Source organism: Pyrgilauda ruficollis, unplaced genomic scaffold (genome assembly GCF_017590135.1).
Source record: "Pyrgilauda ruficollis isolate IOZ18807 unplaced genomic scaffold, ASM1759013v1 scaffold6, whole genome shotgun sequence".
Lineage (NCBI taxonomy): Eukaryota > Metazoa > Chordata > Aves > Passeriformes > Passeridae > Pyrgilauda > Pyrgilauda ruficollis.
In genome coordinates, this window is record NW_024527710.1 from 5,599,587 (window position 1) to 5,624,312 (window position 24,726).

At 42.2% G+C, this 24,726-nt stretch overlaps 1 protein-coding gene across 2 annotated transcripts; it reads right to left on the reverse strand.

Moving 5' to 3' along the window:
• Positions 1 to 3,722: 3,722 nt before the first annotated feature.
• Positions 3,723 to 15,397, reverse strand: SAMD13 (sterile alpha motif domain containing 13). Of its 2 annotated transcripts, XR_005956452.1 has the most exons (5): positions 15,279 to 15,397; positions 13,823 to 13,903; positions 9,696 to 9,807; positions 4,460 to 4,881; positions 3,723 to 4,283 (listed from the first exon to the last, which is right to left on the reverse strand). XR_005956452.1 is itself a non-coding variant. In XM_041483367.1 (4 exons), the coding sequence occupies exons 2-4, from the start codon at positions 13,873 to 13,875 to the stop codon at positions 4,738 to 4,740; spliced, it is 309 nt and encodes a 102-aa protein (XP_041339301.1). In that variant the 5' UTR covers positions 13,876 to 13,903; positions 15,279 to 15,397; the 3' UTR covers positions 3,723 to 4,737. The 2 variants fall into 2 exon arrangements, 1 of the variants encoding a protein (XP_041339301.1); XM_041483367.1 differs by having other exon boundaries at positions 3,723 to 4,881.
• Positions 15,398 to 24,726: the final 9,329 nt, after the last annotated feature.

Here is a 24,726-nt window from a genome sequence, read left to right on the forward strand (position 1 = left end):
TATAGCAATCATCCGAAAAAGGAAGAGAACATCCTGAGATGAATGCAAGTCTGCCAATGCCAAGACATGTGCTGCTGCCTTATCAGCAGATCAGCTGATAATAGGGCAGTTGTAACTGCTGACTGCTCCTTCAGCAAGGATGCTCACGAGTGCAGCATACAAATCCAACAGTGGTCTCCAGTACTCACCAGCAATGAAACTCTCACATAGAGACCAAGAACCACTTACAGTCTTCAAGGTGCTCCCCTTGGGCTCTCCAGGTGCCTGAGGTTGCATTTCCCACATTTATAGCAACTACCAACAAGTGTTATTCTGGGAATTGAACACACATTGAAGATCCAAGTGAACATCACTTAATCAACTCCCTAATTATACAGGCTAAGCAAAATGTAATTTAATGACCTTGTTACATTATTAAAAAGAAGACAGACTCTCCCAATAGGAATGAAAGTTACTTATTAAATCAGTCTGCCCATTCTTCCAGTGGAGACTGCCCCTGCCAGTGGGCTAATGACAGCCACTTCCCCTGGGGAAACTGCTGTCCAAACTGAGCGGCACAGAGGTGATGGAATAGGACATGGGTGAGATCTCTTGGATCACATCTCCAAGCACCAAGTCCTCTCATTTGATGAAGAAGCCAATGCACTGCCTGTGTAAATTGCTCAAGGTGAAGGAGAGAGTAAAGCAGACCCTCCTCTGCAGTGCTCCACTCACCCTGCTGCTTATGAGCCAATGATTGTTACACCCTCCAACATGCATATTTACAGTAATTTCATTTCCCACATGACTTTTGGGCCAAAAGCCATTCCTAGAAGAGAAGGAACTGCTGTTCTGACTTGGAAGTAAAAAACCAGAATGAAGACAAAGTAAGGTAATATTTTTTCTGATCCTCCTCAGACTCAGCCTTTAAATGTTGTACAATATTGCCATTAAAAAAAATGAGAAATAAATTTGCAGCTTCTGTCAGACTCATAGAAAATAAGACCCTCTGATTTTAAAACAACTGTCACTGTAACTTAAGTGTGACGGTGGAAAGAGGATTGTTGAAGACAAAAGATCAATTAAATGCTGATTTTTCAAAAGAGGAATAGTGAAAGGATTTGGCAGAATTTGAACATGCTGGAAAAAGCAGGGAAAAGAAGGAAGAGTTCATTTAGCAATTAATTCCTGGCATTTACAGCCTAATGAGACATTTTGCCAGGGTCATTTCCAACCAGGAGTGATGCATGGGGGGGTTACTCCCTTTGTTACAGCTGTTGAATCTTGTCTTATAATTATATGGGCAAAGAATCTTCTACAACCTGATCAAGTGCAGCACATTAGAACAAACTGGGACCAATAACATGTAGGGATGGGAGACAGCAGCAAGCAGTCAGAACAATTTTTTCTGGGTTGAGAAAGTGATCCTGATGGACAGGTACCGCCACAGATCCTATACTTTGCTGACAGGTGCCTTACACGTGCTTTATATGTGGCACTTGGCTCTGTCTGGATGCAAAGAGAACATGCCATGTTGTGTATGTACAGCTTGAGAGGAGAGTGACTAGAGCTGATGAACAATTCCTATATATTTCACACCCATCATGCCAAAACAGACGCATTGTAATGCTTTGAAATAATTTTAAAAGCATATGAAAGATTCTGATAGATATGCACTTCTGATATTAGGAGAGAGGAAGGACAGGGAAGACCTTGGCCGCAGCACGACTGTTCTTGTGCTGACCAACAGCAGGGCAGGGGAGCTCAGTGCTGCTTTATTCCTTAAAGCTGCCTCCAGGAGAGGGGCACTCTCTAAATTGTGATTCAGTGTGAAAGCCAAGACCTTTGTCACACTCACCCCCTGGATCAGCTGAGCAGTCAGATGCTGGCAGCTTAACCATCACCCAGGGCACAGGCAGGGCTTTTAAGGAAGAGGGACTCTCCCAGCTGCAGGCACATATAAGGGCATGATTTAAATTGGATTCCTGCATAGCTCTGCAACTCAGAGCTGCAGTACTGACATGGTATCCAGTAATGCCTATCAGTTGCTTCCTCATCTCAACAGCAGCTGTGTTTTCTGCAAGAGGAATGGTAGCTAAAAATAATCTGGCTTTGACTTCCTCTTTTAAACCCTTCAATCTCTTAGAAAGATTTTTTTGTTCTCCCAGAAACAGCAAAGAGAGTGTAAGAGACAAAACCAGAACAGTCAACTGCATAAAGAGAAGTGCAGGATTAGAAAGCTCAGAGAACAGTAGGAAACGACAATAAAAATCAGAGACAGTAAAAAAATTGTCAGTTTTGACCAAAATTTTCCAAATTCTTTTTTGCACTTGCAACGAGATTTCTTATGCTTTTACTTGTATGAGTCAGTGGTGCTGAGCAAAGGGGAAATAAAATCTGGATGTTTCTGAATGCAATTCATTTGCTCCTTAAACATATTAAAAGAAAGAACTTTGTTCAGTAGTCATCAAATGTATTCTCATGTCTGCACAGTGGAGATTTTTACTCCCTCTTGGTATAAGTACGTTTTACTTCCAATTCTGTCTTCCATAGGACCACAAAATGTAAATCCCATACCAAACATGCAAATGGAGAAAAAAAGAATATTCAATTAATCCTTCAGTAACACAACACTATGTATTCTCATCCAAAATAATTCTACCCATACAGTGCTGGTTAGCATGTCCAGACTGCTTTCATGATCCTTTTTCAGAAACATATCTAAATCTATATTAAAATATTTAGGAGTTTCATATATAATTTTTAAATTGCAGTCCAAAATTAGCCAGATACAGACTATAGCTCAAAATTCCCCAAGGCAGGGTTGATGATGTCTATTTGAATCTAGTCTTCCAGCAAAGGCCTACTCCCAGCAGACAAAGAAATGATGAATACATCTCTGTCCTACTGTCTCAAATTCCAAATAAATACATTGTACCATGTAAAGTTTAGGAAGAACCCAAGAAAGCATGCTGCTGTATATATTTATGTAATAGAGCATGAGCTTCACCTATAGCATAGCTATTAGCATGGCTCTGTCTCTTCTCTCCCCTTTCTCCCTTTAACACCAGTAACCACAAGCATGAACAGCCACCTCACACCTGGCCAAGTCAAAGTGAAGACAGGGCCACTACCCAGGCAGGAGATGGCAGGAGTTTCTCCTTCCTCTCCCTGAATCCTGTTCCCACTTGGCAGCAGGCAGCACCCTTCTCCCTTCCCAGCTGCACCCCCTCACCATTTCCTCCCATACCATTTCCACTTTCACCACACTCTCATGCTTATTTCCTCCTTCCTTGTTCCTCAGCTCAGCATCACTGATGCAACCCCACATTCCCCATTTCAGGGGTCATGGCAAAGCTCTCTGGGCCAGAGATGATGGTGAGCCCAGACAGGGTTTAGCACCATCCTTGGGCTATCTCTCAGACATTCTGGGGTAAATGGACCCACCCTGTGCACCAGGGCCAGCACAGCAGCTCCGCACCACTGACAGCTCCAGACACGGGTAAGGGAAACACAGATGTTACTGGTGAACTGTGGCCAGGGCTTCTCCTTCAGCAGTATGTAACACCAGAGAAGAAAGAACAAAAATAATTAAATCTTTAAATATTATGGTAGGTCGTGTTAAAAGTAATCACAAGAACATAGAACCTTAAGTAGATTTTGGTACCTTTTTAATAGGAAAATGGAGAAAAGGAGCTCCAGTATACCACAACAGAGAAAGTAAGATATCTGTAAAGTAAACTGAATCCAAACATAAGCAATGTTTTATTGGGATATAGCAAGCAACCTATCAAATAGGGAACCAGTACAAACAGATTGAACATGACTCTCTTTTAACAGAGATGTATGGTGACAAGACAGCTTCTTTCAGTTCTTAAAACAAGTATTCAAAGTGTTAAGTAAAGCATTAAAAAAAATCAATCATTACAACACCAAAGACAGACAATATTAAAAATGTGCAGAATTTTACTTTTTACAAATTTCTGCATAATGTTAGAAAACAATCATAAATTAAAAAAGGAATAAAATGAAGCTTTTTTGTTTGCAAAGCAACATAAACCCTTAAAAACCAACTATATTTTACATAGGACTACTATTAAAAACAGGTGAAAAGCTGAAAATTTAAAGGACAGCAAAAAATACACAACTCAGTTTCACCTGTCAGCAACACCTTCTGCTATTGAAGGAGTTATGTTAGTTCTATGTACAGCTTTAAACATTGCAGCATACCACGAGTAAACCTTAATAAGGTCAAAATAGGACCCTCTGCAAAAAAGGGTGACTTGGCAAGTGTCAGTCCCATCCTGAAATTATAAGTAGTAATAATTTTAGTAGGTCTTTAGTGCAAACCAAAACCTACTTTAATTGGTTCCTCTCTCTAAAGATGCATGTAAACTTTGGGGTTGTTTTTATTTAACTTTTTGGTATCTTAATTAATGAAATCAAGAACATGTCTGGCTCAAAAATGAGAATGACATACCTCCCTTTTGTTCTGGATACAGTGATGTAGCTATCTCAACATGCTCATTGACACTTCCTAAAAGAGAAAATCATTATGTACTATGTAAAAAATACAGACCACCTCTCTCAGTTCAGACTCAGCATATAGTATATTGCCAGCTCTATCCAATAGGATATATATTCTAATTTGGTTTAAACTCTTAATAGATATATTCTCTCTTTACAAAGTTCCATCACATGAAACCAAATTGCTTATTTTTCCTTTGAGGCACAGCATGACCCCAATTAGACAATTAGTTATAAAGAGTTGTTCTTTAGATGTTGTGTCTGTAGAGGTTTTACGTGATATTCATAGATTTTCAGCGCAGGCCCCAGTTTTAATGAAAGTCCAGTCAGTACATCATTTCTTGTCATCAACAGTAATGATTTGCCATCAATTTCCTATAAGAAGAATTAAAGAGTTGATAAAGACAAATATACAAATCTAACAGAGGAGAACAGTCATGCAACAAATGGGATACTACTGTAGAGGATCAGTGAGGAAAACAGTAGCCTTGATTTTCCTGAAACCATGTTCACAGCTGCTAGATTCTGCTTGCTGTCTGCTTTTCAAGTGCTCACCTGTGCTGACTAAGGCACAAATACTATTTAGTCAAGCACAAAATCCAAATGAGCCTAATTTCAAAATTCCCTCCTTGTAAACCTTTTTCTAATTAATAGGTACAAGTGAAGAATGCCTAATTATCAGCCATTTAGGGAAGGATACTCCTAAGAATGCAGCTTATGAAGTGCATTTCAGAAGAATTACTATTGACAGCAATATGCAAGTTTAAACTAGTGAATATCTGCTAATAACTTCAGGTGCCTTCTTTAAAAGGCCAACCTTCCCATGCATCCTGTGGGGGGGGAAAAAGGAAAAGACTCCTGCAATCAGAAATTTTGGAAGGGCCTAACTGGAGCATGACACACTGAGAGAACTTCTCTTCCTCTAGTTTCAAGGGAAGACAAGAAAAGCAGCAACTTGCCAGCTTAGGTCTCAACAACCCCTACACTTTCCTGCTTAAAATACCTCTTGTAAATCACAGATATGGTGGGATTTTTTTTTCCTCTCAGACCTTGACCTTCTGACTTGTTTAGGTTAGAAATCCTGTAGGCTTTGGATTTTTTTTCCATCTCAAAACCTTGACATATGCTTGAAAACTACCTCTAAATAATTTTCAAAGTCAAAACGGAAGAGAAAGAATTCACATCTCTCCACTATCTACTATTATCTTGGAAATATCAGAGATCCCATCCTTGATTACAATGCAATATGAAAAGAATACTTCTATTAGAGCTCAGCAGGAATTTGTCAAGACTGATCTCTCTTAAAATTTCATAAAGTTTATAAATACAAAATACATGGACAAACCACAACATAGTCAAAGATCAGCTGAAAGTGGTACTTTTAAAAATATCCCCAGGATGTATACAACTACTAATCCCTCAGGGGAGCACAAAGTAACAGTAATTCTAAAAGAAAAAAAAGTTTCCAATAACTTTTTACCCAATTATAGCAGGTGCCTCTTTCCAATTACTGTTGAGAATGTTAATGGTTAAAACCAGTTTCTATCCTCTCTTTTCCATTCGTCACAATTCTTTCTGTGGGAATTTTGACACCAGTGAGTGTTTTGCTCATTGCTATGACCGATCTGAAGTTGCCTTTTCTGTTGCTGTTCAACGATGCTATGGAGGAAGAACAGCCTCCAGCTTGGTAGGATCCAAATGGAGTAAATCCAGTACCTGGAATAGGAGAAACTCCAAGAATAGGAAAAAAGCATCTATTCCTTTCCCTTCTTCCACAGGGTTCCCTGTGTTTTTTATAAATGCTGGTAACTACTAAGACTTCCACTGAATAGAAAACTGATTCTTCAAACACATCTGTGTAGGAATGAGTGATTACATGTTCAGAGTTCAAGTGTTTTCTATCTTTGTGTGAATTGTAAGCTTTACCTCTTTCACTTCCTTTAAGTTTTCCACATTTACCTGCTTCTGCAGAACTGTCACACCCTTTTTTTTGCACCAGGTAAGATTTTGTATGCTCTGGTGACTTCTCTGGTCTTTTTTTCAGGGTGCAATTTCAATGCTAGCTCTCAGTATGTCTTTTTAATGTTAACTGCAGAGAGACTTCTCTGCAAAACTCAAGCAAACTAATTCCCAAACTGTGCCAGGATGACCTCAACACCAATATCACGCTGTGTTCAGCAAACAACCAGGAGACTGGTTAAGCTTCAAGTCCTCCTACCACCCCTTCTGCTCTAAGTGACTGAGAAGTGCAAAGTTTTACAGTAAGCCAATATGAGAGCACAGCAGCCAGCACACTCATGGGCTCCTCCCTACTGTGGCTCTGCCAGAGAGCAGCAGTGGATACCAGCTGATGTCAAACTTCAGTTTCCCTTCTGGTAAGGCATTGCAGTGAGGCCAGCAAACCAGCACTGGGTGACCCGGGCATACCTGGCTATCACAACAAAATGGTCAAGAAGCCACATGGGCTATAACAAAGGTCAGAGCACAAGCACATCTTGAGACCTTGTAAACAGCTTCAGTCTTAGAGTGAGCCACAGTCCCCTGTGCTTCCAGGGCTCCTACCGAAAGCTCAGCCACAAATTGGCAGGCTGTATTTCTCTGGAAGTGTCCACACCCTCATCCTGCAACTGTTACTCCTCCCTCTTCAGGTATCCTGTGTCCCCAACTTCTTGGCTTGTCTGATTTGCTTGCTGATGTTATGGGTTTTTGTTATTGGGCAACATCCTTTTCTGAACTGAATCTGTTTTCATCAGTGAGCTCTTTTGATCTGCTGACATCAGTGGAACTCCAAGAAGGAATAACAGATAATCATCATACAAGCATCACTTCTTACCAGCACTTACAATAGAGTTTTAATAAAACATTCTGCAGCCCTTAAAATGCCTTCTAATTATCCTTAAAGTATTGTAGGAAAATTTCAGGTCTTAAAGATCTTTTGAGTCACTTGTTTTAGGTGAGTCCAGATGTATTCAGATTCATCAAAAGAAAGTGTAGACCCAGTTCTTGCTGCGTAAAAGCTCAGTGTAGCAATAGATGTCATGATTACATTCTGGGCTAAGGATATTTTGTAAGGAAACCATTGTGCTACCCCTGTTGAAGCAGTTCAGTGGAAAACAACTTTCCAGTGTTGTAGGTGAAACTGAATACTTTCCTTTGCTGCTTACAAACTCACTCCCCTTCCAGTACATATTCAGGGCAGTAGATCAAATGAAACTAGGTTTCTGGGGCCCAGGCAACTGCAAATGACAGAGGAAAATAGAGAATGGCCAGAACTGCAGCTGCATGCCTGGTGCTCTACAGATGGAGGATGGCTAAGGGTTCAGAATGAACCTGTCTGCACTGCCATACCTGGAACATCCTGACAAAAAATACTGTAAGAACACAGAGTTAGTGGTAGCAAATAGTGCAGAAGAAACTGAACAGCACCACTGATAAGAAGTTAGGGACAGGATTTTTTATGGGGCTGTTCTTGGTGCAGACAGGGAATAGGCTGGCAAACCTGGCAGGCACTTGGTGCTCCTCATGCTGCTAATGGGAAGGAGGAGGAAGGAAGTGGCAATGACTTCTGCTGCAATTATCCATCCCCCAGCTCCTGGCCACATCCTGGTGGCAGCTGCAGCCTCTCTCTCCAAGGTTTTAGCATAAGGTGAAGTTGGCAGTGGAATCACAGCCACATTTCTGCACACGGCTGTCCCAGCAGAGTCCTCAGTTATCCTACCGAAACCTCTTATCCTCATTGCAAAATACCAATAAAGCTTATAAGGCTGCTGTTGCAAACTGATTTGCCCAAACTCAGAAATTAGCCTCACCTTTCTGCTGCAAAATCAGTAGTAATTACTTCAATATTATTGTCAAGCCAGCTGTGAGGCAAAGAGGTCAAGATATTTGATGGAAGTCAGAGGTATCTGTCAGTGTAAGGAAAAGACTTCCAGAGACCACAATTACTTTGTCTATGTAGTTTTTTTTTAAACCACATTTCCAGGGCTTTTGTGACATGGATGCTGGTATTGGACACACACAAACATTCTCCTTTTTAGCCTGTTCACTCATCTTCAAATTCTGAAAAATTAGCAGCAGCTGCAGAAAGAACCTTCTCTGCAACCTGCCAGAGAATCACCCAGTGCCGGGCTTTTCACCCTCAAGAACAAAGAACTAAATTTAGATACTTTGTTATATGCATGAGTTACAATCAGATCGGATTTCACAGCCGTGGTGCTGAAGGTCAGCAACATTAACCTGACCAACCATGACGTTATTTCACCTGCAAGGTACAGTCTCCCTGCAAAGCTGCCAATAACTTGCACCAGCTCAGTACCTTGGAAGGTCGAGCCATCTATTTTGATAACTAATTACAAGTGTGGGTGACTAATTTCCTGGTAGTCACACACAAGCCTACAGACTTATCTGGGGAGGTGCTGAACTGCCAATCTGATGTAAGCTACTTCTCTATGGAACAGGTGGGCTGTAGGCCAAGTAAGCTGACTTCCCAATTCTGCCCCACTAACACACAGCCCCAGCTGCTGGCAGGTGAGTTACAATGGGCCACCTGACTGTTAAGCTCTTTGCTGATCTAATCTACCAAAAGAAGCCTTCCATTAGTATCAGCAGTTACAAGGCCTAGAAACAAAGACCCAACCTGTTTCTCAGACTGAGTCCTACAAACATGCTGCTCCTCTACCAACTTAGTGCCAACTTGTCCTTTTCATATTCACTTGTACTGCCAAGTTCAATGCAACACAGCAGCCCCTTTTTCACTCTATGCCTTCACACTCATGTCACTGCTTAGAAGCCCCAGGTTTTATAAGTACTCATGAGTGTAATTACACAATACACTAAGAAAGATGGGAATTCACATTTTAAACACCATTCACATTTTAAATAACAAGACAGTGAAACTGAGTGGGTTGTACAGGGAGACTGAGCTCAAGCCAGAAAATTTATTAAGATTTCTCACCTTTCTGAATTCTTCTTGAATTTTAAACAAACTCCAACTAATTACCCACAGCTTGCAGAACAATATTATTACTCAGAGATCACAGTCCCATGCATTGTCACCCAATAACAGACTCAAATCCTGCCATTAATGTGGGATTTTCTCTCCCATTTTACAGTATATAACCAGGCCCACAGTAAAAATTTGCAGTGTGAGAAACTGGTGGCAGTCAAAAGGCGTTTGCTAACAGATTTACCTGTTCCTGAAAAGCACTGGCTTGTTCTTCAAATCCAGCTGTTCTGAAATAATTCACAACATCAGTAACAGCCCAGTCAGCAGGATCCAGAGGTCTCCCATTCTCTAGTGAACTGCAAAGTGCAAATGCAGACAAGTAATCACTAAAGGTGTGCAGAACATCTGCCACTGCTTTGTGCACGCCTCATGTAGGTCCCCCTCCTTCCTTGTTTGTGCAGGAAAAGTGTTCTTTGATACATCTCCCCCACTCCAATACAGAACAGTGTCTGCTGTTCTTTTACATTCCAAAGACCCGATGCTGGGGAAAATTGAGACCCCTCTCCATTCAGAAAATAAGAAAGTGGCAGTCAAATTTTCAGAAAATAAGAAAGTACATGAATCTTCAAATCAACCAGAGGTAATCAGTTAGGATCTTCCTACAAGTGTGCTGTCTTTGCTGCTGGAGAATGAGATCTGCCATAACTGGGCTCCTGCCTTTCAAGCCTGCAGCTTGCTTTCAGCTACCAAGTACTTAAAGAATTTTATGTGGATTATTCTTTACACAGATGAGACTGTCCTTGTAACATGGGTAGAAATTACCGGTAGGCATCTTTACCTTGCAAAACAACAACAAATCAATTACAAACAAACAGAACACCCCAACCAAAACAAAAAAGAGGCACCAAATGATTGCACTAATTCTCAATACAGAAAATTTCCCAAAACTGTTGTCAGACTCATGTTTGGACAATCTATGGACTTTTTAAATAGCATCTGAGAAAACATCTGTTAAACACAATCAGAATTAACTCCTTCTGTGATTAACCTCGGGCAATTGTTTTCCACAGTAGCAAAAACAACAAAACATTCATATTATTATCCTTATCCTGCATTTCTTTTCCTCAAACTGTAATCACCCTATCAAAAGGATAACCTTGGTGTATCTGAAAATTTTTGGTAAGAAAAAGACACAGTGAGCTTGACTGCCTCTTCTACTGAAATTTATGAGGATGAACAGCAAGGTATCAAAGAGACAGCTGCTTTAACGTGTTTCCGCGACCAGAAGTTCTGAAGTTCACGCCAAAAATTTTCCATCGTTATACTTGCTTAACCATAATGCTAATAAAGCAATATTGAAAATGTACAGATTAGGGCAGTTGTCAGAATCCTGTCCATTTTCTGGTCTGAAGCTTAGAGGCAGGACTTTGATTTCAACAGCACCAGCTGGAAAAGAAACACAGATTATACTCCCATGACAATATTTTTGTTCTGTCCTTCAATTTTTTTTTTTCCCAACTGTCAGCATCTCTGCCTTGCCTGGACTTGTATGTTTTTCAGCCAAATAACTGGGCAAATCAAGGGTAGACCATCTTTCAAAGCAGCTAAATGTAATCTACACATAGAGTGCCTCCCATTGCTGTTTCTACAACATTCTTGTTTCTACAACTATCTGAGTCCTAGGAAGGAAGACTCATGGAAACAATGGCTTTTGCATGTCCCCCCAGACTCTTGAAACGTGTCTGTTGATAAGGCAACAAAATCTGGCCACAGAGATCATCCACAGCCTGTGCTACACTGGGCCTTCTAAAAGCAGTTTCTTTCATTTATCACAGATCTCTGAGCGATGAGAAAGAGTTTCTTACTTTTGCTCATCACATGATGACTTACTTCATGAATTGCTTCACTGATTGTGATTACACAGAAAGCAACACTCAGCAAAATTGAAAATGAGACTATCTGGCTTTATCAGAACAGCACTTTTTTCCTGTGTATTTTTTTTTTTAATCAAAGAATGCCTGTTGTGCACGTTCTGAGACTTAAGAAGTAAAATGTGAAAACTGCCACACAAACTCTGCATGTATTTATAAAAGCAGCATTTGAGGAATTATATTTAAATCTCTGCATTTTCCTTAGGACACAGACTGTCACTTTCTATTACTTGTTTTTTACTAAAAAATAAATAAACAAAATGCCAACCACTTAGTTAAAAAAAAAAGCCTAAACTGAATTCAACCCTTAAACAGCAAATAAAAGGTCCAGTCTGTAAAAATATCACCTAACTGTAATTTGCTTACTTCTCCAAACACACTAATTTCAAATTAAATATGGCCCCAAACCCTCCTTCCACCATGTTTTATCTCAGCCCAGGTGCTTTAGTTTTTCTTGTAGCTCCTCTTTTATCACTAGGGAACTACATCTTGGACCAGGTCCAGCCCCATCCAGGATGCAACTGCAATGACTTAGGGGCTCTACCTCAGTCATTAATTAATCACAGGAATTTATTGCAAATTCCTGCCTCAAGGAATAGCATCATGCTGGACCTCAAGTGGAGCCAATTTCCACAGCTACAGCTGCAGAAGACTGGAAGGCATGTGGCAGACTGCTGGAGGTTGGCTGGATTTTAACCTGTCTACCCACACAGATGCTCATTTTGCTTGCAGACTTTGTTAGTCTCCTCCTCACACTGCTGCTGACATGGCTCTATTCTTTAGTCAAGACAAGGAATATACAACATCCATGGCTTAGCCATACACTGGCTTATGCCTCACATCCTGGATGCTTTAAAATCTTATGAGGACGGGCATTTTACGCTTTGAAACGAAATACTAGATGCACTAACAATGAATAAAAATTAGGCTCATCTGTTTTTCACCACTGTCCCTGTGCCTTTATTGCCATCATGTGGCAGAAGCAGCAAGGTCTGAAAGGATATAGCTGAGCACAAACAGATTTTATCCAACCTATTTATAAGCACTTCAGGAAAGTGTCAAATACTTCCTTTGTAGATATGCCCACATACATACAATATGCATTCATCTAGAAACCACAGCCCCACAGTTTAAATACAATTTCCATCCACTCTAAAAAGCCACCTTAGCAATCAGTGGTTGAGTCTTTATCACCCAAGCCTTAAGAAAAATGATTAAACATAAACTGTCCCTGCTTTGACTGTCTCCTTTCTCCTCCCACCCCAGAGTGCTCATTGTAGAAACCAGTCTGTCAAAGGGAAGGTGGTTTCTAAGGGACACATGGTAATTATTCATAGTCACTGAATAGAAGAATGCTCTTTATGTTAGTGTGGTGTAGCCAGCATCTCAAGTGAAGGGGGAGGATGCTGATTTTAATGGCTGCCATCAGATCTTTTGATGCTTTTCATAATCAAGTGTTTTATCAGTAGCCTGAAGTGACCATTATTATTTACCTTACTCTAGTGCCTGGTAGCCTACACATTGTCACGTTTTCTTGGACAGCTTATGTAAGGAAGATCTGAAAGAGAATGAGGTGCAGCTGCACAAAGTGTTGCAGCTTGACAACAGACTAAGAGCTTACTCTAGTACCTTTCCTTATGGTCTTTTTTTCCTTTTATATATATACACATGTGTACATCTCTCTCACCATGACTTCTGTAATCCTAAAGCAGCAAGGCCAGATTTTTCCACAGAGAATTTCACTTCCTGGACCATAAAGTCATTCAGAATTGCTAGTCCTAATTAAAGAATTTCTGATCTTAAATGAATGCTTACAAAAAGCTTCCTATGCCTTAGCCTGTATTTACCACACAAAAGAAAGCCGTAGAACAGTACATATCATGTCTCTGCCATATTCCCACTCTGTGTCTGAAATAAAACCCCAGCAACTTCAGGCTTCTCCAATAAACAGCTTAAAGTATCTGTTTCAGAAGGGGACTGACACCTAAGTCATATACTACTACTACTTCTCAGCCCTAGACAGGTGGGCTGTCAGCAGAGAAGGGCACAAAGAGGCAACTTCCACATAGGACACTTCTCTCATTAGGCACTGGTTAGTGGCAAAAGCCACTAACAGACAGGTGAGCAGAGGCACAGTATTGGCCACAGTGCTACCACTTGCTTTCACATCTGGTTGAGAGGAAAAGAAAAAACATACCTCTAACTTAAGTTACTAGCTTCTACATCTCTTCATTGCTATACAGTCCTACCACATATCACTTTTAATCAGCTCAGTGCCCTGGACTCTTCTATTTCAAAGCTGAAACACAACAGAAGTCATTAAGAACAGGGAGGATTTGAAATGCGCAAAGATGGAGGTGGCCACTATTGCCAACTACATTAGTTCAAAGGAAATCTACATTCAAAATCCATGTGCTGTTTATGTAAAAGGAACACTTACTTTTTGACATCCAGAGAGCCATTTTCCTTGTTATCCATGTCAACAGTTAGCATGGGGAGGACAGAAGTTTTACTTCAGCAACTGATCGATAGGGAGGAAAAAAAAAAGCTGTGTTTAATAACTGGTAGTACGACTAGTGCAGTGTAATGTGACAGAATCAAGCATTCTACAGGGACGCATGCATGTTTCCACTTGAGAGCAACAATGCTGTCAAAGACTGATTTCCTTGGAAGCCTGGCAAAGCTGATAGTAGCTAAAGAACTAGAAAAGTTGATCTGTGCTTCAAATACAAGAAATAATTCTTGCCTGAAAATCAAGGAAAGTAATACTACATTTAATCCTTTTCACAAGTGTTAAAATTTTGATCAAACTATGTATTCATATGCACGGAGATTGACGTGCAATATATAGCTGTGTATCAAGAGAGCGTGATAGGTTTTCAGTCATCCTGTGATACAGAGGATCCAAACAGATGGAAGATCTGATCTTTAGAAAGGTCATAGCCTTGTTTTACAAATGTGGACTTGAATACAGATGAGCACGTCACTTATGCCCATTGTGCAAATAAAGCTGGTAAGCAGAGTTACTAATTGAGCCCCAAACTCCTGAGGCCTAAATCAGTATGTCATCCATAAGACCTTCCTTCCTGCACTAGAGCAGCTTTTTCTATAGGTATGCTACACTGAACTCCAAAAAGGAAAGGAGCACATGAAGGACACAGGAGAAAATCCAGTTTGCTTCCTTCCTTGCAGCACGCTGGAGTACTTGCACCACATAGCTTTTTCCATCACTCCACGGAACATGCAGAAATAACCCAAGCCTTTCCTTTCTGTTCTCAAGTAAGCCATTTCTATTTCAGAGAGCATCAGAGAACGGACCAAGGACTCAGGATGTTCTCGCTGTAGCATTAATGGACGCCAGTGAAATGTCTCACAGCTCTGGGATACAGAATAGGGAAATCATGCTCTTCAGCTAAAACTTTGCAAAAATAGAGAATAGCAATTAATATTGCTGTGGGGGGGAAAAAAAGAAAAAAAAAGGAAGAAAAAAAAGAAGACCCTTTATTATACACGTAGAAGCGTGTAAAGCACCAAGAACACAGTTACAAACTAATCGAAAAGATGCTTCTTTCTGCACCACTGACCAAACAACTCCACGAATTCCCTGAAATCACTTCTCGGTTCACCTGAGGTGACTGCAGACGACACCCGCACCAGCCTACCTGCGGAACGCCCCGCGCCGCGGCCGCGCACGGCCCGGAGCCGCCGGGCTCGGGGCGGGCACCTCCCGCGGAGCCCACGGGCCCGGGCGGCGGGGGCTCCCGGGGCTCCGCTCCGGCGGCTGCGCCGGGCTGTGACACGCGTTCAGCATCTCGCAGGCACCGGCGAGCCCGCTCGCACTGCACCTCATTGTCAGTTCTGGCTGGGGGCGAGGGAAGCAAGGCAGAAAAACCTACCTACGAGCAACTAAACCAGCGCATGGCTACCGGCTGCTGCGGAGCGGCGGAGCCCGCGGCCCCCGCCCCCCGGCGGCAGCGGGCGCTCCGCGGCGGCTCCGAGTGACACCGGGAGCGGCCCCGCCCGGCCCCGTGACGCGCCCGCCACACACGGACCGCCCGCGTCATGGCCGCCGCGTTAAAGGCGCCGCGCCGCGGGACCCCCGCCGCACCCGGCCCCGCCCGGCGCGGGAGGGCACCCGGGAGCCGTCGGGCTGGGGCCGGCAGCGGGGCGGGGCACCGAGCGGCGCCTCCACCGAGCGCCTTACCCAGGCGGCGCTTACCTGCTGGGGAGCCGCGGACAGCGCTGGGGCCGGGGGGCCCGGTATGGGCGGGCGCGGACCTGCCGGCGGCACACGGCCGGAGAGCAGCGCTCCGAGCTCGGATCGTGACTTGAGGTTCTTGGGGCCTCCTTGTGGACATTTCTGCTCCTCCTAACAAGCGGGGTGTTACAGGTAACGGAAAGGAAACAGATCCCTAGTTGTTGAAGGATGCAGTATCACGGCGAGGAAATTTTATACAAGGTAGGAAGTAGGAGTCGCCAGATGTTGGCAAATTGATAAAGTTAGAAAAATTAATTCCTAAAATGAGTTCGTCAACACGGATGTGAGTAGCAGACATTAGGCTTTCTGTGGAACTCCTGCAACTGCAGGTTCGGGGTGATGGGAAAGAGGAGTGACCCAGGACAGCACAACCGAGTCACCCCCACCGTGCCACCGGCGGCGGCCCTGGGGAAAGAGAGGAGATGGAGGCACTGAGTCTGCAGATCTTACTCGTCTAAGCTCCAGACTTTATTTCACAAGGAGACCATACCCACGGGATTTACTGTACGGAAACAATCAACTCAAAGAGCTTACAAATTACTGAGTGTCCCACTGGCAATAAAATCTCACCCACAGAGTTTAATACAAAACTTCTCAAGTTTTTCTGGCAACAACACTTTTTTTTTCCCTTTTTACACTATTTTTTTTTTGTCTCTTCAGTATTTCCTTGATTGCTGACGGTTTTTAATGGCTTGTAGGCATTAGCTGTATGCACTGTCAGTGCAAGGGAAATCAAGCAAGGACTATCAACACACCCTGTTTCCCCACACACGGGCTTTGTAGCTAGGGCTGCATCCCAGACACTAATCAGGTGATGTGACCTTTTGATTATCCATAACAGGCTGCGTTACTTCAAATTTGTGGGATGTTTTACTTAAAAAAATTCCTTCTGAGTCAAGCTACTCAAATTACACGCCTGCTCTTTGCTGCAAGGCAAGGGGGGACATTACAAATTACCTGGGGATTTGCACAGAACCTACTGGTGACTCTGGCCTGATTTCTGCAGAGCTCTGACACGAGTGCCCAGCTGGCATGGACAGACAGAGCTTGCTTAGCCACCAGAGTGGGCACCTGGGGCTGTCCCAGGCACTTTGCATCCATCTCACTCCCAGACAAAGTTACTGCACCCTGGCTGCATGGAGATCAAGGTCACGTAGCTGCCAACTGGGCAGGGTTACAAGCACTAAAATTACCAGCAAAGTGGACTTTTGGGCAAAGGACTGTAGACACAACTTCCCAAACCACTTCATTTTGTCTTACTTATGTGCTGTCAGATAAATAACCAGAGCTTGCAGGAGCTTTGCAAATATTGACAGAAGCATTGAGAACTGTTACAGAGGGCAGTAACAGTCCTCACTGCTTTGGGATTTAAATAAATGCAGATAAACAAAATAAAGAGAGGATTAAGTGTACTGTGCCCTAAACAAAACCCTCTTTACTGCCCATCCCAAAGTGTACTGTAAAATGTGGCATATTTGTGTTGGACAAGTGAGGCAAGCAAGGCAATTCTTGTCTGTCTCTAAAGAAATAAACATTCTAAATGATGCCATAATGAGTTTTCTGCATCAGCTGGTTTCTAACTTTGGTAATGAACTGACATTTGAGGATACAAATATAAATGAGCTATTTTACTCACATTCTCCCTTTCATCATGTTCTTCAGTTAATCCTTTGAGTATTTGAAGTGAGGCTCACACAGTGCATGCATTCCTTCCAGAGAACCTTGAACAGCAGAGATGAATTTTAAGGAAACGGGTTGTGGAAAAATTCAGTGTGGAATATGATCTGTGGCCTGTATTTTCATTCATTGGGGTAAGGTAATTTAATTGTAATAAAATTATGTCTGGAGGAAGATAGAGCAGAAAAATTAATTAGCCTTTTGTTTGATTATTTGGCCACTTATGGCCAAAAAGTTTCCAAGCCATCCAGGAAACCAAGTGAGACCAGGGTTGGTAGATCCAGGACAAGGGGTCTGTCCTGTGTGTGTTTGAACTTCTGCTATCACATGAGGGGAAACACGCAAAGGTCAGTGCAGGTATCGGACACCAGTGGACCCTGTTTTCTGGCTATTGAAAAATGCCAGTTTCCTACTGCAATCCTTCCTAGCCTTTTGTTTTGTCCCTGGCAGTTAAAGAGTAGAAGACAAAGTGCACGACACATGTGGCAAAGTAGAGTGTAGCACCCTGCTAGCTGTGCAGAGGGTACTGAATTTCACCTCCCCAGGGCTAAATAAAGCCCTTTGAACCTTCTTCATTCCAGTGCCCTGGGTAAAAAACCCATGGTTAAACGCATGCATTGGGGAAGCTGGGTGACAAAATGACACAGGACCTGTGTGGTTTCACATTGAGGGAAACCCCTCTCAAAAAGGGGGCATTATGCAGAGTAGAATGGATCTAGCCCTGTGTAAAACACGTAATCCTTTGCCAACAGAGACCAAATATTTCAGTGCCCTCAGGAAAGCCCTGCGCCCTCAGCGGGAGACGCCATGCAGGCCGCGAGCCGCCCGGCGCCGCGGGGGCTGCTGGGAGTTGTAGTCCCTCGGGGGCCGCCCCGGGCGCGCCTTCCCCTCACGGCCCCGCCTGGGAGCTGCCGGTGCCGCCCGCGCCTGAACCGCAGCGTGGAACACACGCTGGAAGATGCTTCCTTCTCCTCTGGGGTTTCAGGGAGACATTTCGGGGCTGATCGCGATCGTTTGTGGTTCCTGCTGCTCATTGTGAAGGAGAAAGTAAACCAAAGAGATTTCATCCAGATGTGGCTGGCGGCCAAAAAACCATCAAGTCCTTGTAATGCCCAGCACTGGCAGCATGGGAATGCAATGGGGGCACAGGCTGTTTCTAAGTAACTTTTGTCGTGAGTGTGGAAGTGGCATGGGTGTAATACGCCAGTTTGCTCAGCAAACTGAATTAAGGTATAGCTATACCCAGTCAATTACTAATAACAATTCAATTACTAAGAATTCCTTTTGCATAATTTCCCTCCTAGCAATACAAGACTGAAAAGGGACTGTGCAGGCCATGGGGTTTGGTCTCCTGGCATCACAGCCAAGCCCTCACACAAGCCCATTCACACCCAGCGATCTCAGCCCACTCTGCCCTGCAGAAAGGCTCTGTCCAGCTTCTCTTTGCTGGGGATGAAGAAATTTTAATCTACAACTTAAAAATATATATAAACAGTTTATACCTGTTTGTTCCTGTAGTAATAATCTTTAGTTTAATATTTTTTAGTGTAATATTTGACTTCTCTGTTTCTCTGGTATTTACATTCTTATATAGACTCAAACATCTGAATGACCACAGTCCTTTTGCTGTCTGCATTTTCTGATCTTGTTCCCCTTTCTCCTTTCTGTACATTCACCTCCCAGGAGAGGACACTTGAAGCTGCACCCTCGGCTGCAGTAGGGTCTCGGCAGTGTCTTCTCCCTTTCCAGTCTGCTCTGAAAGGCCTCTTACCCCACATTACCCTTTTATCACACCTGTATGGTACTGATGGTTTGAGACATCCAAAGGGTCCTTTCCGCAGTTCTGGCAGCTCCTGTCTACCCAGAAACAGGAAAAATCCCTGTTACTGCTCCAGTTGCACCTTTTCAACACTCAGAAAATTGTCTTTCCTCACTTAAGGTCTTTTCCACCCCTGTCCATAGTAGTTTTAGTTTGCTTTAATGGATTTTTGCCACTTACCTTTCTCCACAGTATCAACAGCTTCATACCTGTTGTCCTGCTCTCCCTTCTCTACTTCAGCACTCCACAGAGGAATGAGAGACAGCTCCCAGCCCACGGAGTCCAGCGATGAAATGCCTCTTCAATTCCTGTCTTGGCCAGGAAGGTCTTCCAACAAGCATGCTGTTGTCTTCTTCACAGTCCCCTTCTGGCCTGCCAGCGTGTTCTGCATGGCTGCGTATTGTCATGTTGCACTGAGGTTCTGCATAAAGCCTAGACAAAAGCCTAAAGAGCAATGGTGTTAAGCAAGTGAGGAGGGAAGGGAGGCAGAAAAGCCATGGCCAGAATGCAGCAGAGTGACTTGGTACCAGCCTGGCATTCATTTTCGAGGCAGTTATGTTCAGTGTGTGTTAAACACAAAATCAATGGGCCTGAATTTCCCTTCCATGCAGTTCCCTGGACACGCTCTTACAGGGAGAAGAACATGGTCTGTAGATGTGCACAGCCTTCCGTGAAAGCTCTGGCTGCCGGGCTGGCAGCTCTGCAGGTGCCCAGCGCTGGTCAGTGACAGCTCCTGGCTGCCAGTCTGAAGGGAGCAGCACTGCTCAGACTCACTGACCAGCCAGGGAGACAAAGGCTTTTGTCCTGGTGGGAAGCCCCGGAAACCTTTGCTTTAGTATCCTAAGGTACTTTGGATACAATATGCATTACCTGACCTTTATCTTATCATCATATGAATTTCCAGCAAGATGACTAGAGTAGCACCCTTTACATACAGCCTAAAAATGAACATCTATGGTAGCGGACTACAATGCAAGCCCAGTGACACCTTTATGCTTTTGCTTCCTCTTTTTTCCAAGACTGAATTGCTTAAATAAATCTTCCTGCACCTGAATTATATCCACTTCACTGAGAATTTCCTGCCCTACTTATTTTGTTGTGCAACTCCTTATGGTAGTAGTTGCTCATATTTAATAAAGCTTCTGTCTAGACTTAAACCTTTGTTATTTTAAAGCTTATACTTCATATTAAAAAAAATCACTGTATAAAACACACCCGTACTAGTAGTATACCTGCCACATATTTGCCCAGCTTGTAATAATGTATCAAGAAGCTTTTAAAAAGTATTAATATGAAATATACTTTAACACTGTTAAAGGGAATCCAGACTGATAAAAACATTTTATATAAACATGGCTCAGACATCTCTGTGAAATAGCTACTACCTCTCTGGGAAATCTAAAATGTAGCACTTGGTTGCAGGAAGTGAGGCAAATGAAAAAGCACAACATGATAATACACTCAGAAAGACAGTTATAGACAGAAATGTGTCAACAAAACACAAGCAGAAATCTCAACTATATTTCAAAGAGTACATTGAAAAATTAGTGCTAGTTTTTTCCCCACTTTGCTGGGAAGCTCTTCTCCTGGGAGTGAAGAACCTGACAGTCAGAAATATCCACATTTTTAAGATTTGTAAAGCGACCATGTCTCAGCAAATACTGGCATCTTTTCTCCATGTTGTTATTTTGGTGTAACTGCCAGAAGTGATGCCACGTGTGGAAGACCAGAGTCTGACATTTCATTCTTTGCTCAGCCCTCTGAAAGCACCCCAGACCCAGCGAAGGGCATTTTCTGCAGCTCTCACTTACTGGTTCTGTTGGGGGACTTACAGGGGCTCTGTCTGCTCTCAGGCACTGAACTGTGAGCAGACCAGAAGAAATGACATCCCTGTGATTTGTGCATCAATGTGCAAGCTCAAAGCATGCACACATTGCTTTGGTAGGACAGTGGTTGCCAAAACAGACTGCAAGAAAGGAAGCGCTGTTACAGGGGGCAGTTCTTCCAGTCACACATTGGATGACCCTGTTTTCCCCTCTCTTTTGATATAAACCAAACCCAGATGCATCTGAACATGAGCAGACATGACATTTAACAGTTCTGCATTAAGATTGTAACAGTTAAACCGATAATTTTAAAACTTACTCAGCTCTTAAATTGGTTGATGAGGCTCTGATCACGGATGCTCTCAAGAGCTGTAACTTGTTCTCCAACTGCTCTGGTGATCACATAATTCACAAAAATATAAACAGTTGTTCTTTTGCCTGCAAACATAATTAGTAGAGATATATCTAAATTTGATTACCATCCAACTCAAAATTTTATATCCACTCTACTATAGATACTCTTTACTTAACAAATCAGCATAGGAACACTTTTCAATTTGTATTGGTGACCATCTTTGGTTAAAAACAGTGTATTTATGAAATTTCAATTGCACACAAAATAGAAATGTGATTGTGGGCTATTAGTACAGACACTTCCCTCTGGTTCTAGCTTCAAATGGAAATAGGAACTATCAATCAGGGATTTTTAGTGACATTTTTATATAATCCATGCAATAATACATATTATGAAAAAATGCTTTCATTCAAATTAGTATCAAAACCTCCTGTTTTGCTCCTATTGATATGAAAACAAGTAAAAAATATTGCAACTATTAACTCAAAAAGGATTTAAAGGCAAAATCAACTAATACACAAAGAACAAATACTCATGGTTGGTATTGCATGTATTATTCCCTGACATGTTATGTCACTGGTACAATCTAAATTTTTCATTCCCTATTACTCTTAAATACTTTCCAAGTCTCTTGTTCTTACTGTGCTTTGCAGCTGACATCTCTTACACAGCATTCCACACCATGTAAATGTGACATCTACTGGCAAATAAATAAAAAACTAGAGCAATTGTTTGTGGAAAGCTCCTGAAGATACAATCATAGAATACTTTGGGTTGGAAGGGACCTTAAAGATCATCTCCTTTCATGATTTTAGTTGACAGGATTTTGCAGTAACCTGAAACATTAAAAAAACTTCAAGAAAAGTCAGAGTTGAGTTCTGTTAGTCAATATGTAGCAGCAGAATTTTATAAGCAGAGTTTAATAACTTCAGACATAACACTAGGTATGCCCTAAAGCAGAGGTTTGTGTTGTACAAATCTCGAGTAAAAAAGAATTTGTGCTGATATTTCAGGTTTCCTTGAGTGGCTTTAAAAAAGACCAAATAAGTTTATGAGACTTTAGGGAGTTATTTTCCTCCCAGCATTCCCTGCAATACTTATCTTGGCAGGAAACATCCCTTGCAGCAAACTCAGTCCTGCTCTGAAATTCCTTTCCAGAATCCATGAGCTGTGGGGTGCTGTGGCCTTGGGAGGTGGCTCTTTGGACTGGTTCTTCTGTGGAAGTAGAACCACTCTGGAGATGAATTCATGTGCTTGCACTAACAAACTCTATCACCACATGCATGTTACATAACATGTTCTGCCACTGTGATCCTCTTTCTGCCTCAGTGGGATGTTTTTACTGAGGCTGCCTGCTCAGTTCCTCTAAGTTTTTCTCACTGGTAAGCAAGCCTGCCAGATGCATACTTCCCAATGCATACAGCCAGAGAAAACGGGAAATAAAGAGAATGTATTAACTGAGGACACACAGTGCCTTTTTTTAGGGGGGCAGTTGAAAACAGATACTTTATAAACACTGGGCATTTATAAAATGATTACATATTGTTTGCTTAACCTGAATTAACATGCCTGTGAGATACGTGCATCATGTTTTACTTATCCAGGGTGTTACCTATCATTAACAGAGTCCTGACACTCAGATCCCCGGTTCATGCAAGCATCAAGTAGAAGGATGGCAAAGACGGGAGAAAGTGAAAGGACATCCCAGTCAAGAATTCATTTTGTTGAACTGTTATTTAGATAACTACACACACATTCAAAGTAGCAATGCAGATACAAATTAAAGACCAATACTTTTGGTATTCTTGTGATATTGCTGTGTAGACCAAAGCATTAATACACCACTAATCTAAGTGAAGTCTTGGATTTTTTTTTTTTTTTTTTTTGCCTTCAATTGAATCCAAATACCTTGGTGGGGGAAGAATTTCAGTTAACCAAGCCTTTCCAGCACTCCAATTTTCTCTTTGTTGCCCTAGTCAGCAGTAATTTTTCCTGGAACTTACTGAACACACTCAGGAAGTACCACACTGCTTGTCAGGCTGCTGAGACCTTGCTCCATTTGTGTCAACATAGCTACAGCTGTGTCCTCTCTGATCACCCACAGCACCTTGGAAGCAAAGGCAAAGGAAGAAGTCTCTGATAACAACCTCCCAGCAAAGGAAAACACCTCTTACTGTGGTTGCATACAGGTGGAACAGATCACTCACCTCCCTTCTCAAACTCCAACAACTTTTCATCCCTAAGAGTTTTTGTGCTGTAGCCTTGCCATCAAACATTAGATTGCCACTGTGTGTTCCATCACAATCTAGACCTGTAATCTTAGCAGCAGTAAGAAATGTGCAAGTTTGTCACTGGCTCTTCCATTTGTGCTTCACTGACAGCAGCTCATTTCAATGAACACCACAACTATGTTTCTTTAAAGCTTCAAAGCAAAGAGCCACACACACACAATTCTTAGGAATATGTTTTTGCAAAGACATTGGTACGTGACCCTCCAAGGGAGGGAGCAGTACAGTGAAGCTGTAAGGATTCTAAAGGAATTTTTACTGGCTTTGAAACACTGTTGGGAACCGATTCTAATGATGTCATAGAAACCTCAAGCTGTTTTTATCCCTCTGAGGGATTACACTCTTTGTGCTAGTCAATTATAAAAATAAAATACATTTTCAGTATATGCAAGTTTTCTTCAGGCATCCCTTTTTGTCATACGATACCCCTCCCCAAATCCAAACAATAAAAAGAGGTAAAAATGTGACTAGATCTCAGATTTAATTCATACTTTTATTCACCATCAAATTCAGAAGTTAGAAAGGGAAGATATCTTGAGATCCTGTCTTGCCTCTAGGTACCCATCTTACACTTCTAAAAAAATCCAACACTTCACATAATCCCTATGTAAGATGACAAACGTTTACTATCTATAAGATGTTTAAACATCCTTGTGGCGTTCTAACCCTTTCACTGCCCAGCTTGAAGTTAGGGGCTCATATTTTACCTTTCTGTTAAAGAACTTAAATCAGTCAATACCTCATGAAAATACCTTTCCATGAAAAACATTTTTAAAATGTATGCAAGACCCACACTTGTAAAACTGTGGTGGTCAAACTCTCTCTTTTTTTTTTTAATATCATCAAACAGATCCAGATCAGCTATATGCACCTCAGCTAGAGAATGGAATTGTGGTTTTTACCAGTTTCTTATGGAATGGTTCTTCAATTCTGATCTGGGATAAGTCCTCCTTATGCAGGGAATCAGAACAGATTTGAATGACACCTTCAAATCTGTGGCTCAGCATGCTGTGCTTGTTTAGGAACTGTAGTAAAAGCAGAAGACAGCATTTTCACAGTTTTTTTAGATCAGCTTTAGAAAAAGTACAAAGGTCTTTAAAATGTAATGTAGCAGTAGTACC

Coding starts and splice junctions, on each gene's coding strand:
- SAMD13 (XM_041483367.1), bottom strand. CDS start 13,875: ATGCTAACTGTTGACATGGATAACAAGGAAAATGGCTCTCTGGATGTC. Junction 9,808..13,822: donor GGCTCTCTGGATGTCAAAAA/GTAAGTGTTCCT, acceptor TGCACTTTGCAG/TTCACTAGAGAATGGGAGAC. Junction 4,882..9,695: donor CCAGTGCTTTTCAGGAACAG/GTAAATCTGTTA, acceptor TTCTTCTTATAG/GAAATTGATGGCAAATCATT.